Source organism: Carya illinoinensis, chromosome 5 (assembly GCF_018687715.1).
Source record: "Carya illinoinensis cultivar Pawnee chromosome 5, C.illinoinensisPawnee_v1, whole genome shotgun sequence".
Lineage (NCBI taxonomy): Eukaryota > Viridiplantae > Streptophyta > Magnoliopsida > Fagales > Juglandaceae > Carya > Carya illinoinensis.
This window is the reverse complement of record NC_056756.1, coordinates 9,130,377-9,143,872: the sequence shown is the minus strand read 5'-3', so window position 1 is coordinate 9,143,872 and position 13,496 is coordinate 9,130,377. Positions and strand designations below refer to the sequence as shown.

The window sequence follows — 13,496 nt, the reverse complement described above, 5'->3', positions numbered from 1 at the left end:
AATAGCATAATAACATTTGATTAGATATGAGTTAAATAGTAATTGTTAATAATCAATAGTAAAAATTACATTTAGTAATAAAAAAAATTATAAAAACAATAAATAAAGAAATTTATGATTAAAACAAATATTAAAATTTGTTTAGAATTTGATTTAGGGTTTAGGAAAAAGAGAATCAAACATGTTAGTTGTATTTTTTTGTTATAATTAAAAGTAAATTATTTAGTTTAAATTGTAATTTTGAAAAAATTGACATTTGAAAGCCTACACAATTTTTATTTTTTTTAAATGGCCCAAATATGAAGTTAAAAAAATAGAGAAGAGAAAAAAGAAGAAAGAAAAAAACACCAAAATCTTATTTCACTCCCATAAATTAGAGTCGGAGTTGGAGCAAAAGACGTGTAAATCGGAAATAGAAGTCGGCCATACCAACTCCAACTTAGTCAGTGCTCAGGCCTACCAATAAACAGGTTAAGAAAAGGCCCAACCTGACATAGTAGACCGGCCCAACCTGACATAGGCTTCCCTACGCTCAGCTCTAATTGGAGTAAAAGTCAGAGCTCAAATTAACCTCCCAACTCAAGTCAAAGTCGAAATTGACCAATCTGACTCCATCAAAGACTAACCCTACATTTTATCAATATTTTCCTTTTTAATTTAAATTTTCAGATTTCTATTATTTTCAATAGCTGAGGCATCAACACACATAATTAGAGAACTTGGTATAGCTAATGTACTTGATTCTAATTATTTATAATCATAGTTTTATTGAACATTTGGAGGGGGATTATGTAGGATTTCTAATCATATACAATTCTACACCATGGCTTTAAAATCTTATCTGCTAAAATGTAGAAGCTAAATTATATGCATTATATGTTTTGATTTCGAGAAACAGTGCAACATTTTACCCACAACTATCAATAATCACTGACTGAATAAATCTCATACATTTAACTGTAACTATTCCCATGCAATTCCGGTTACGCATCACAGTAGGCGCAAAACAAAATTTTGGATATTGACAACAGATTCAATGAACTAGAAAGTCGCAACAAATATTCAGAATTATTTATTTTTCCCTTTAAATATTTCACATACCATTTATGTATATCTACCACCAATGAGTTAAAAATTGAAAACAAAACCAAACAAATTCCCTGTTTATTTACAAACCCTAGCAGCTGAAAAGGTGCTCTCCAATTTCCTTTACAGCTTCCTGAAAATATTGGCGATCCAACCTGAAAACAGTTCTGCTATTGTTTATGACACCAATATACATATTACTGATGAAGTTGAAGGGGTAAAAAAAAAAAGACCAAAAAGAGGGATCAACCGTTGCACTGATGTGGCTGTTTTGAAGAAAGAATAAGCAATTCCAGGAAGAAAAACTTAGCATATGCAGAAATAGGGTCCAAATGGAAGATCAAACAACAGGCTAGCAACAAAATTCGGGTATACAGCCACCATGAGAATATAGGAACTGACCTCCATCGTGCTCTAATATAGAGAGGCACCTAATCAGACGCCATTATTTGACTTTCACATCAAAATTTTTGCAGGAGAATAAATGCTGTGATGCATTATACATAGGTCGATTGATTTGTCCCAAAAACTCATGACAAATCAAAAGATCCCTGTCCTTCGTGGATTGCATAAAGTAGTTTCTTGACCATTATCTCCTGTTTTAAAATTTTAACCAATCAGTGAAAAAAATCAAATAGCAAGTAGATAAGAATAAAAACCACACCTTGATCAACAAATTTGTATTCTCTAGTATTTGTCTATATTACCAACCATAATACCTTTGTGGAGTAAGGAGGCAGCTTCAGGTAGTTTGCACATGTCATCACACTAGGCAAGTCATCGTCTGCTGATTCTGAAAGCCCAGTCCCATTGACTGCTACATTAGCAGCAGTCGAAGAATGCTGCACCCAAGATATGCAAGCATTAGTGCTATGAATATGTGCAAGCAACTGGATATCAGCAATCAAAAAATTTACATCAAATAGCAAATGCTGAATGCATCACAGAAACACAAATTCAGAAGACATTTTTTAAATCTACACCAACTATGCTGATACCTTTCTCACAATGGTCAGTTTGGGATTAAGCACTGCCAGACCACCAGGTGGAAGCCTAGGTGCACCAGTGACAAACTGGCAGAAAGCCCGCTGCTGCTCTGGTGTGAATTCTCCCATAATTTCCAGTAACTAACAACATCACAAACAACATCCTAAGTACCACACATAAAAACAAGTAAAAATTCATTTCCAGTAGACAGACTTCCAAATCTAGGAAGAGAAGCATACATTAACCACTGCTGGGCTCTTGGCAGTATATCCATGATCGAATTTTATATGATCAGCAAGTGTCTCAGCCTGCAAAGGGTTAGAAATTAAGGTATAACCATGACATTCTAACAAAGAGATCCCAATCAGATCCTCTTTTATATATATATATATATAAGTGAAGAAGAAGGATAAAAAAAAGCACGATGAGGGGAAGATGATTGTTGAAAATTTCAATGGTTAGTCAGATCTTTTTCTTCTTTTTTTTTAACAAGTAAATACACAAATAAAAGAAACTTACCTCCCACAGCTCTCTGCGGCCACAAAGCAAGTAATCCAATTCATGCGGAGTAAATATTTGTAAAGATGAGATATCAAAGACCTGATTTTCTTGCAGCATAAGAACAAGTTTGTGTCAGCACAGGTTTTGTAACTCAAAACCAAGACAAGCATCTCCAGAATAAAAGGAACTCAACAGAAGGTAGGTTCCAGTAAAGTATGTCATAATCAAACGCTAGCATTAGTTTGCAACAAGAGATAAGTATAAAAAGTTGCTGAATGAATTGCAGTGGAAGTCCTGATGGATGAAAGAGCAAGTAATCTTCAGGCTCTTACTTATAAAACAAAGTGTCACCATATGCTTGTTCATAAATCTCTCTCCTTTCACTGACTCCCCTCACAGCCTCTACCACCCCATTCCCTATCTTAAGCTTTCTGGTGAAAATCACCTCAAACTTTTTCCCTCCTAGTTTTCCACTACCAAGACCTTGCCTTAGCCCCACAACTTTAGCCACACACCCTGCCCCTATAAGCATTTCTAAGTTCAACAATGCCACCATCATGTATACGCGTAATCACTTGAAAAGGAAGTAGAAGGTTTGTTACTCAAATCAGACTTGAAAAGGTTGAATTTTGGAGAGTTTCACAGGCTGGAAACAGAACTTGCGGTTGCTGGAATCTTTCTTCGCAGCAGGTATTTTAGGATAACTAAGGTTGTCTAGGTATTAGTTGGAGTAGAAAAACCTGAAAAATTGGTTGGTTTGAGATTTATTTATTGAGATGGGTATGTCTTGAAGCCAGCAACCAGATTCATCAAATGACCATTACCGAAGCCACCACCTGCATCTGTTTCACCAAACATCAACCACTACTATTTTGTGGAACATGAACAGAAGAAAGATAGAGAATGAGGGGGACTTGGGAAAGGGGGAGGAGGAAGAAGGCTGAACTTGCTATTGGCTGAGGAAGAGGGAACAATTATAAACTGAAATCACAAATCATTCACACAGTTTCTTCAAGGCATGACACTAAGCTGATCGTTATTGTTTGGCCATGAAAGTCCTATGGCACTGCATATTACAACACCGCTTAGAATTCGAACATTACTGGCAAGAACATCAACCACATTTATAGAAAGGAACCTTATGAATTTCTCAAACATGAGCTTTTGTTAAAAAAAAAATTTATTAGCTTCTGAAACGCACAAGGGAAATAGCAAAGTGTTATTTAATGAGCCCACAAAGTTTTTCCTGTCTACAATTACTGAAAGGCAAAAAAAAACGACAGAAGAAATGCACCAATCGGTGCAAGCCATTGATCCCTGTAGAAGGATCCATTACTGAAAGATCTTAACTAAGTGCATCTAAAGTTGCAATGGGAAAACATGTGATGTTCAATGTGTTACTTCGTTGAATTTTTCTCATTTAATATATTTCTTTTATAAATATATTCAAGGACATGTATCAAAAAACAAAATCATAGCAATAGGGAAAAAGTAAAGAATTAGATCAGTATTTGAGGATAGAATTCGTAAATAACAGATTTTAAACATAAATATAAAGAGCTCTAATTGCGTAAACTTTCACTTTAGGTGCATTAGAAAACCTTACAAACAGATGTCAAAGCACATGAACCAATCTAAATACCCCCATTCCTTAATTTGAAAAAACAAATTATAAAAACTGATGGAAGGAGTTCAATACTTTTTTTTTTTAGTGGTAAAAGGAGTTCCATTAATGTACAAATTAGGTTTCTAATTGCATCAATTGTTTTTGTTGCATTTGTAAATCTTCCCCAAACAAACTCAAGCCACATAGTCCAAAAACGAATCAAACTCTCGTAGATAGGAACATTGTAATGCACCCATATTGACTGATGAAGTGAAAAGAAATACAAAGTCCATAAATATAAAAACACAGCACTCTTTGCTAAATAACAATGATCAGAATAGGAACTTGACCTGATTAAACCCTGCTCTAAATGCTTCTATTTGCCGCATTATTCCAGTCTTGACAGTTGCATCAACTACCAAGGAAATATACTCCTCCAAGTTATAAATATCAACCTAGGAATCAGAGTACATTAGACAAATCTTTGCTTAATTTTTTTCTTTTAAAAAAATGACATGCAAAACATGGATATGTTCAAGGTATGTAAGTTGTGTACATTTTCATCTCCAGGTTTCAAAATGTAGTCTGGATAACCAGGAAGTGTAAAATCAAAGTAGAGAGCTTCAATTGGAGCCCCATGAAAACGTAAATCCACAATTGCATTGCTATTATCACCGCCAGTTGATTCTAGATATTGTTTCCGGCAAACAAGGACGTGCAATTCTTGCAAAGTCTTCCCTAACTCAGCATCAAAAGTAAGAATATCATGCAAATCAAGCTCCTGCAATGAATGAGAAGGCTAAATGTCTTGACCAGAACAGAGATGTACAATAACTTAGCAACTTTAAGCAAGAAGGGAATAAGAATGTTTTGAATGAAATGATCTTTACTTGACCAAGCACAAGCTTGTAAAATGCTGTTGACAGTGGCAGGTCCAATAACCGCCCATCTTGAAGAGCTTTCGCCATCACACGCCCTACCAACCGGAAATAGTCAATAACCTTAGAAAACTGACTACCGTCAGAAGCATCAGCATTTGGAGGCCAAGGATGAGGAAATAACCCAAGAGGGGCGTGAACAAGGCCCACATCAGCATTATTGGTTTTTCCATTTTTATTTTGATCTCCACCGATTTCAATTGAAGGTGTCTCGGAGGAAGAATTTGTTCTCCACATTCCGAGTCCAACTTTCTGTAGGTCATGACTTAAAAGTGTGTAAAATTCAAGGGTTGGACCCAATCCAGTGCCAACTTCACCAAAATATTCTACCTCAAGCACAGCTTTCTGGCTAGAATACATCTCCATAACTTTTGCAGCAGAATCTAAAATGCGGTTTCTGGAGACACGGACCTTTTGGCGCTGCAATCTCCCAACCCTCACCTCTCTTTCATTTGTTGATCCATGACCATCAGCACCCTGCTGCTGCTGAAGACGATATAAAGCACGAGATAACCCAAAAGCAGTTGAATAAAAGTACTGGCGCCGGGTCTCAAAAGGAAACAAGAAAGGACAAGCTTTTGTTAACTGGTAGCACCATGAAGGAAGACTACCACTGCACAGTGCAAGTGCATCTTGAATTTGCCGAGCTAATTTGGGAGTAAGCTTGCTGTTAATAAATTCCTCCAAAGGAACCCTGGCACCTGTTGTACTGAGCTCATCCAGGCTAGAGATTTTTCCTTCGGAAAAATTGTCGCAAAGTACCTGGGCTCTCAAACGAGATGCAAGTTGGTTCAAACCCTCTAATACGCGCAGAAGTGTCAATATATTGAAAGTAGGATTAGATTTTTCCAGATCACAAGGAAGTTCTCCCTGCAAGATACTATCTATAAGTGACATTCGAGGCAACTGGGCATCAGAGTTTGGACAGGAAGCAGACCCAGATTTGGTAGATTTTGATGCCGTATTAGAATTTGACCCTCCAGCAGAAGCCCTATCAGCTTGGCTTTCTGCCCTCTGATATGTGATAGTGTAAATGTCACTCCACAGCCTGCTTCCATCGCTAGATATGAGATTACTGCCAGCATACCTCTCATCATCATCCTCATCCAGTACAAGCTGTCGCTGAACAGCCTGATAGATAGTCAAATGCTTATTAAGCTGCTTCCCACCTGCAGTAAAGATTAACTTTGGAGGATCATTGGAGCTTCCAGATAAAGGGCGTCCTTGCCTATCTCTGCCTCCCCTAATACCTCTACCATTAGCAGATCCAAGACCAGCCATGGCAGCAGCAGCAAATGACATTGCACCCCTTGAACCATAACAATTACCACTCCTAAAATCAACAGAATCAGAACCCTTGACTGTAGCAGCTCTGCTACTAGAACCAGATGCTGGGTTAGTCTGGCTGTCACTAGCTGCTGGAGCAACAAAACTATCCTCAGCCGACTCACCCAATTTTACATCATGTACTTTGTCAGGCATGCACACGGGAAGAGAATCGTCTCTTAGCACCTGGAAGAAAATAAAGACAATGATATCAAGAAAAGATGCATATGACTCCATGATGAGCAACATTACAGCCAACAGAAGGCCGCTCTGCTACCTTAGCACCTTTCTTTAATCCCCCCACCCCAGCCCAAAAAGAAAAAAGGAAGGAGAGCTTCAAGCTGCTATCTAATATGCTATTAAGATAAGCATCTGCACAAAAATGAAGTGCACATCCACCATCTCTGAAGATCGCTAGATAAAAGAGAGAGAGAGAGAGAGAGAGAGAGAGAGAGAGAGAGAGAGAGAGAAACCAGAAACCTACATCATCATGGTCATCATCCTCATCATCTGAAATATCATCCTCTTCAATCACCAATGCCTCGTCAAGTTCGACAGGAGATATATCCAATTCCTCATCCTGCAATATATAGGAAAATTGATATTCAGGAGCAACATTTGGAGAAAACAGGAAGAAATATTGTTTTTTCTTACAAGTGAGGAAACAGGAGGAAAATGAAATATTTATTTTATATATAAGTAAGATGAAAAATTTATTGATACGAATGAAGTAGTAGGAAATATAATATATTTTGAATAAACATCGACAATCTACAAGTACAAAGCAACTAAAAGGAGAAAAAGATAGAAATCATGAAAATTAGCCTGTTAAAGTCCATAGAAGCTGTACAAAGGAAGAGTCTTGAAGAAGTTATGAACTATTTTCCAAATCGTTACAATTTGTGAGCTGCCACCTAGCCCTCTCTCCAAGAATAAAAAGGTCAACTATACTTCTCAGCATGACCCATGCCAAACTAACTCGTTCGAAGTAATCATTTCATGAAGCATTAGCTACCCTCACAATGGAGTAAAAGATGACCAATGGATTCCCCACTCCTCTTACATATGTAGCAACAATCAACCACCAGGATATATCTTCTCCTTAGGTTATCAATGGTGAGGATCTTGTCAAAAGAGGTTGTCCAAGCCAAAAGCATTGCTCTGGTAGGAACCTTAATCCTCCAGATAATCTTTCAAAGAAAGGGATTGTTACTATGATGAGTAAGGGTGTTGTACAAAGAACAGACATTAAACGTTCCTCTCTCAGCAAGGACCCAATGAAGCATTTCAACTTTCCCCATCTCAAACTAGAGGAATATAGTAGATTCAAGTATGCAATAAAGGTATTAATCTCCCAATCATGGACCACTTTAATAAAGCTTGCATTCCATTGAATGGAAGCACTAGAAGCCTTTTTCTTTTTCAGTAAATGGAAGCACAAGCCAAACTAATAAAAAGGCAACATACCTCAGAAGTAGAGTCCCCATTCACAGGTTTCATTTGAGCATCTTTATCTACTGTTGCTCTTCCACGAGCAGCATTTCTTGTTTGAGGTCCTCTAGCGTCCTCCTGAGCAGGTCTCAAAACTGCTTTTCCCTTTCCCTTTGATGAACTTGGGCTTTTCTCTTGTGATGGATCCTTCTTAGATGCATCTCCAATATTAACGGATGTTCTGGATCTGGTAGAATGCCGACGAGTGGTGGAAGCAAGAGTAGAAGTAGATGGAGAAGAGGCACCAGCTCCCATAGGTGTAGTTCCAGACTCGAAATTCCCTGCAGATGCTGAGGATTTCTGACCAGACTCACCTCTCTGGACTCGGGGCCAAAGAAATTCTTCAACAGCTGCTAAACTTGCTAATGGATCAATCAGTACAACATTAGATGAATAGTCACGGAGAGATTTCTCACCCTGGGCTTTACATAGACGCAACTTGAAAGGCTGAGACAATGCGCTCAGTCCAGACGAAAGGCGTGCACTTCCACCAGATGACCTTGATGATTGACTTAGCACAACAGGGAAACGCTCCAAGGAGGAAAGAGCATTTTGAAGCTTCTGAACCAAGACAGTCATAGGAGCTACACTTTCTTCATCAATATTGGAAGGAAGTGCAACAGCAATAAATGACTTGAATCTTCTAAGTGCTTGTTGGCGAAGCTTGGGCAGGTTAACTTCTGATATTTTCTCCTTAGAGAAGTAGCCACAAGAAAAGTAGTTCAGCAAAGCAGCAATAACACCACTACCAATAAACTCAAAAGTTGATACACCATCCCCTTTTCCTAGTTCTGCTAGCATCTCAGATATAACCCCGATCAGATACTCTTCCTTATGTGCAGAATTATCAGCCAAGCGAGACCCAGAAGCTTTAGATTTTCCCTTTGATTTAGTCTTTTGGTCATCAACTCCAGCATTCAACTCCATGCAAAGATGCTTTAATTGTAAGAGGTCCTCTGTAACTCCCACTTCGACAGCACCAGGATCTGATGGGAAGTACTTGTCTTTAAAAGCTTTAGCACATGAACTGACTGCCATACGAAGATTTGAATTGACAGAAGGAATTTCCACTGAACTTGGAGGCGATCCAATATTTACTGAACCAGGATTCTTAGATTCTTCTGAAACATTTCCATCCGGATTGGTGTTTCCACTCCGTCGTCTATAACGCCTGGAGCGTGAAGATGTCCCAAAGCCAGAATCATTATCCTTCTCTGTAGAAGATGCTTGTGCATGAACGGAACTTGGATTACCAGCCAAGATAAGTTGGTCCACAGCATGTACCACACCTTCTCTCACAAACATCTTGGAGAAAGTCCCAGGAAGCTTTTCCATAAGAATCTCGGCAATTTGAAGAGCAGGAACCAAGACGTGTGGATCTTTCCATGCTAAAACACCCGCCAAGAAACTACCGGACCAAAGCAAATAATGAAGCAACAATAATTATATTCTGCACATGTAGCAGGGTGCATTCACGTCAAAAAATCATATTTGATTAAAGTTGAATACCTTGATATGTTTGTTGAACTTAATAAAGACTGAATCATCTCTGCAGTACTGAAGTACATCAATTTTCCAATAACTGACAAACATTTGTGACGAACAGGGCCATTCACACTTGAACCATAGATCTGCTAGACAAGAAAACAAACTCTATATTCACTAACTAAACCGAGTAAAAAATAGATACCCGCTTGGATCACCAGAAAATTACCTGTATCAGGACGGGAAGTAGATCCATTCCGAACTGCTGAAGAAGCTCAGGCTGATCATTCAGTAATTTCTCGCGAGCAGAAACCTCGGGGACATTTCCATTTGTGTTTGTGTCTTCCTGTTTCCCAGAACTGCCAGCAGAAGACTTCTTAACAGTAGGTCCTTTCACAAATAAATTGTAGCTAGCTGGGAGAGAGATGGTTCCTTGTGGCAGAGGAGGTAGAAGTTCATTTGCCAGGTTGACAATCTCGTAAATCTGCATAATCAAATCAAATTCAGAAAATTTTGAAACCCCAACATTTACAAGGTAATTGCCAGAGTCCAAGAATTTGATATAACTGCCATGATAGACTATATAAAATAACATTGAGGAGGAAAACAAGTATTGATGTTAACGTATTTAACTTGTGAATCGTGATAAGTACAAGTCAAGAAGAAATTCACAAAGGTCAAAAAGCTTTTTACCGTACCCATACAACAATGAAAACAAAGACTGCCCAGCTAGTGTAAAATCATCAAAGCAAGTATAAACAAAAAAAGGTAATACCTGTTCTGATGGTCTACTTAAAGCAGGTGAAACTGATGCATTAGTTGATATGCCTGAACCCGCTAAAATATCTTTAAGGATGCCACTGATTCCAAGGAGAAGCAAAGTTTTGGCTCCTAGAGGAGAGCCACTTGCACAAGTGGCAAGAAGTCGAATTAAACCCTGCAAGCCTCATACTTGAAAATGAGCAACACTCCAATATGCGTAACCTCGAATAATTCAGCTAAGCCTAAATCCAAACTATTGATGAGAATTACTTGAGCATCAAATTTGAAGGCTCAAACTGCACTTAACTGTGTATGTAGGCGCACTGAGAGATGCCTGTCCACCTCCAGAATTGCCGGTAGAAATAAGCGAGGCAGCTTGTGCAACCAGACCATGATTACAAAGTTCATCTAATTTATCCGGAGATGATGCAAATGCTTCAGCAATTCGAGTCAAACAAATAGAAGCATGTTCCAACACCTACCAACATACATATTGCACATAGTGAGGACACTACACCAAGAAGAGCATTCCTTTTGCACAAGCTATATATGATGGCCATTACCTTTGAATCGTGATACTGAAGAAGGTTTGTCAATAGGGGGACAGCTTCCATCACAAAGTCAGCAGCATCTGATGGGAGTTTCTTGCACATGTTCGCAGCCGTGGATAATGCCACTCGCTGAGCAAAGAATAGGACAAACGAGAATTACTCATGGGGATCCAAAATGAAAAATGTCGTAATCCGGTGGGGAACCAACTTGACGCTGAGATTTCACTCAGTGAGTTACCTGAACTCCCGTGGAGAAGAAATCCAGATATGAAAGTACTGCCATAAGAGCACCAGCTCTCAAACAGGCAGTCGGGTGTTCCTGAGATATCTTCTTCAGAGCTTGTAGAGACTGTTTTACATAATAAAAAAGCATAAATATCAGAATGCAGTACCAAAGCAATGCTCCATAAACTTCGCAGATACAGTTTAACGGTCATAAATTCGTTCGCTTCTGTCTAAAGTAAGATATAGCTGAATACATTTATTACTTCTTAAGTACATTATCAAATTCCTATTATAATTCCCGACTGATCCGAAACCAACAGACAGAAACCAACCTGTTCAGCCAAGTCCATATACTCTATGGTAAGTAACCTCGCACAGAAACACGAAACCGCGCCATAATGCACAACCGCAGCACAAGATGAAGGAAGCACGTCACAGAGATGAGTCAGTGCTCTAGCGGCAAGGAGCATAATATCCGGGTTGCTCTCGTGATTGAGCAACCCCACGAGCACAGGAACGAAGGAATCGACTGAGAATGTGCTGAGCGACTCCTCGGTCCCGATTGAGAGCATCTCGCAGAGCTGCGTCAACGCCTCAACCTGCTTTCCTTCCTCCCCGTCGGCTCTCAGCCCAGACAGAATCTTCTTCAACCGCCCACTCTGGTGCGAAGACGAGGCGGGACCCATCGCAGAAGAAGGCAAGAGATCGTCCAACCCCGCTCCGAGCTTCCTCAGCAACCCCTGGAGAGCACTGCTAGCTGAGGTTAGGTTCTGATGCAGAATACCCACGCCGCCCTCGCTATCATTATCATCGTCGTCAGCACAGCCACTGGCATCCACATTCAAACCCAGGTTCCGGTCGTTATCCCTATCTCTATCCTTAACCCTAACCTCATGTTCTTTCTCCTTCCCTTTATCCGTATTGTCTCTATCGGAGTTTCGGCCACGGCGGCGCGACCCGGAAGATTCGGTGGTGGAGTCCATCGGGGCGGGCTGTTGTGGTTCGTGAACTTTCACTGCAGCTGCGGCGGCAGAGCGGGACCGGGTCGATATCGAGGATTGAGCTGTGGAGGTGGCAGCGGGGTTGGAGGAAGAGGATGAGGTAGCGGAGATGAGGCGTGCACGCTTTGAGGAACGAGTGGTGGGACCAGAGGAAGAAGAAGAAGGCGCTGCTGAGGTGGCCTCCGCCCGCTTTCGGCTCCGAGTTTCCATACAAAAGCCACAACCCCTCGGATTCAAGACTCGCTCGCCACCCCTGGGCGGGCGATGCGATCACGCGCACCAAAATCCGATATCACGCTGCATCTGACCGCACCGGAGTCCGTAGCTACTAACAGAACAAATATACAACCTTTAATTATCAAATCAACTGGACTAAGCCACAAAGGCACAAACCCTCCCCCAAATCCGAAACCCTAAAATTCCTATTATATATATTCTTAATTTGTAATTAGAATTTAATCCCAATCAGCCAAACAAGAACCAGCAAAATCGAAACAATCGAGGAAAAACCATCTATAATCTATACAATTTACGCACTGAATCAGTGAATCCCGATAAAGGTACGTGAAATCAGAGTTGAATTACAGAGACAAAGAAAGAGCTGCACAGCACAGTGAATGTAAGGAAAACCCTAAAAGTGGCGAAGGAATAAGGAGGTGAAGACCTTTATATAGTTTTTTTAATATGTGATTTTTTCTTACTTAAATAATTATAACTATTTTTCTTTTTTGCCTTTTAATATTTAATTTTCGGGTAATGATACACTTACCACTCTTTTACTACTATTTTATCACTTATAGTGTATTTAATTTTTTATCATTTTCTTTTAAGTATTTTTTTAATATCCTTAGTCATTAAGAAAAAATTTTAAAAATATATAATTTTAGTGATAGTCACTTGCTTAATCATTAAGTAAAAGAAAAATTTTTTAAAAAATTAAAAAATTAAAAAAAATGGTAAAAGAGTGGTAAAATAGTGGTAAGGCTATCATTATTCTTAATTTTCCAGGTGTAGTTTTTGGTAACGTAAAGAGGGAGACGGTGGGCGAATGAGGTTCGTCGGTTGTGAGTGCTTCTCCGGCTGTCCCTTGTATATCTCTCTTTCGAGGTGGTAAGTTGTAAACGCACGAATGTCGAGACGATGTGATTTGAATTATTTGTAAATAATAATGTTTTATGAATTATTGAATTCTATTCATATATATTTTAATATAAATAAGTGAAAATATATGTTTAAATATATCAAATAAATTGATATAGATTTAATTTTTAATAAAAAATTAAAAAATAATGATTTCTATCAATTACTAATTTAAAATAAATTAAGATAATAATTTAAAAAATGAGATTTTGAGATGCGACTAAATGCAATCCAGTCATAGTAATTATTGTGTATTTTTTACTATCCATATGTACTATTCACTATTCTCTCAAGGCACAGACTATACTTTTTTTTTTTAATTTATTTTATTTTATTCTTCTTAAGTTAATTAAATTTTTTTTATTATTATTCATATAATATATATTTGATAAGAATA

At 38.7% G+C, this 13,496-nt stretch overlaps 1 protein-coding gene across 4 annotated transcripts; it reads right to left on the bottom strand.

Moving 5' to 3' along the window:
• Positions 1-1,037: 1,037 nt before the first annotated feature.
• Positions 1,038-12,614, bottom strand: LOC122310941 (E3 ubiquitin-protein ligase UPL3-like). Of its 4 annotated transcripts, none has more exons than XR_006242705.1 (18): positions 11,291-12,613; positions 10,972-11,082; positions 10,746-10,862; positions 10,490-10,660; positions 10,196-10,357; positions 9,650-9,904; positions 9,445-9,566; positions 7,912-9,343; positions 6,929-7,024; positions 5,071-6,630; positions 4,737-4,961; positions 4,531-4,635; positions 2,593-2,673; positions 2,313-2,381; positions 2,085-2,213; positions 1,806-1,928; positions 1,489-1,682; positions 1,038-1,253 (listed from the first exon to the last, which is right to left on the bottom strand). XR_006242705.1 is itself a non-coding variant. In XM_043125219.1 (17 exons), exons 1-17 carry the CDS (start codon positions 12,167-12,169, stop codon positions 1,617-1,619), a joined length of 5,703 nt encoding a protein of 1,900 aa, XP_042981153.1. In that variant the 5' UTR covers positions 12,170-12,613; the 3' UTR covers positions 1,038-1,616. The 4 variants fall into 4 exon arrangements, 2 of the variants coding, with proteins under 2 accessions (XP_042981153.1, XP_042981154.1); XR_006242704.1 differs by having other exon boundaries at positions 1,038-1,241; XM_043125219.1 differs by having other exon boundaries at positions 1,038-1,682.
• Positions 12,615-13,496: the final 882 nt, after the last annotated feature.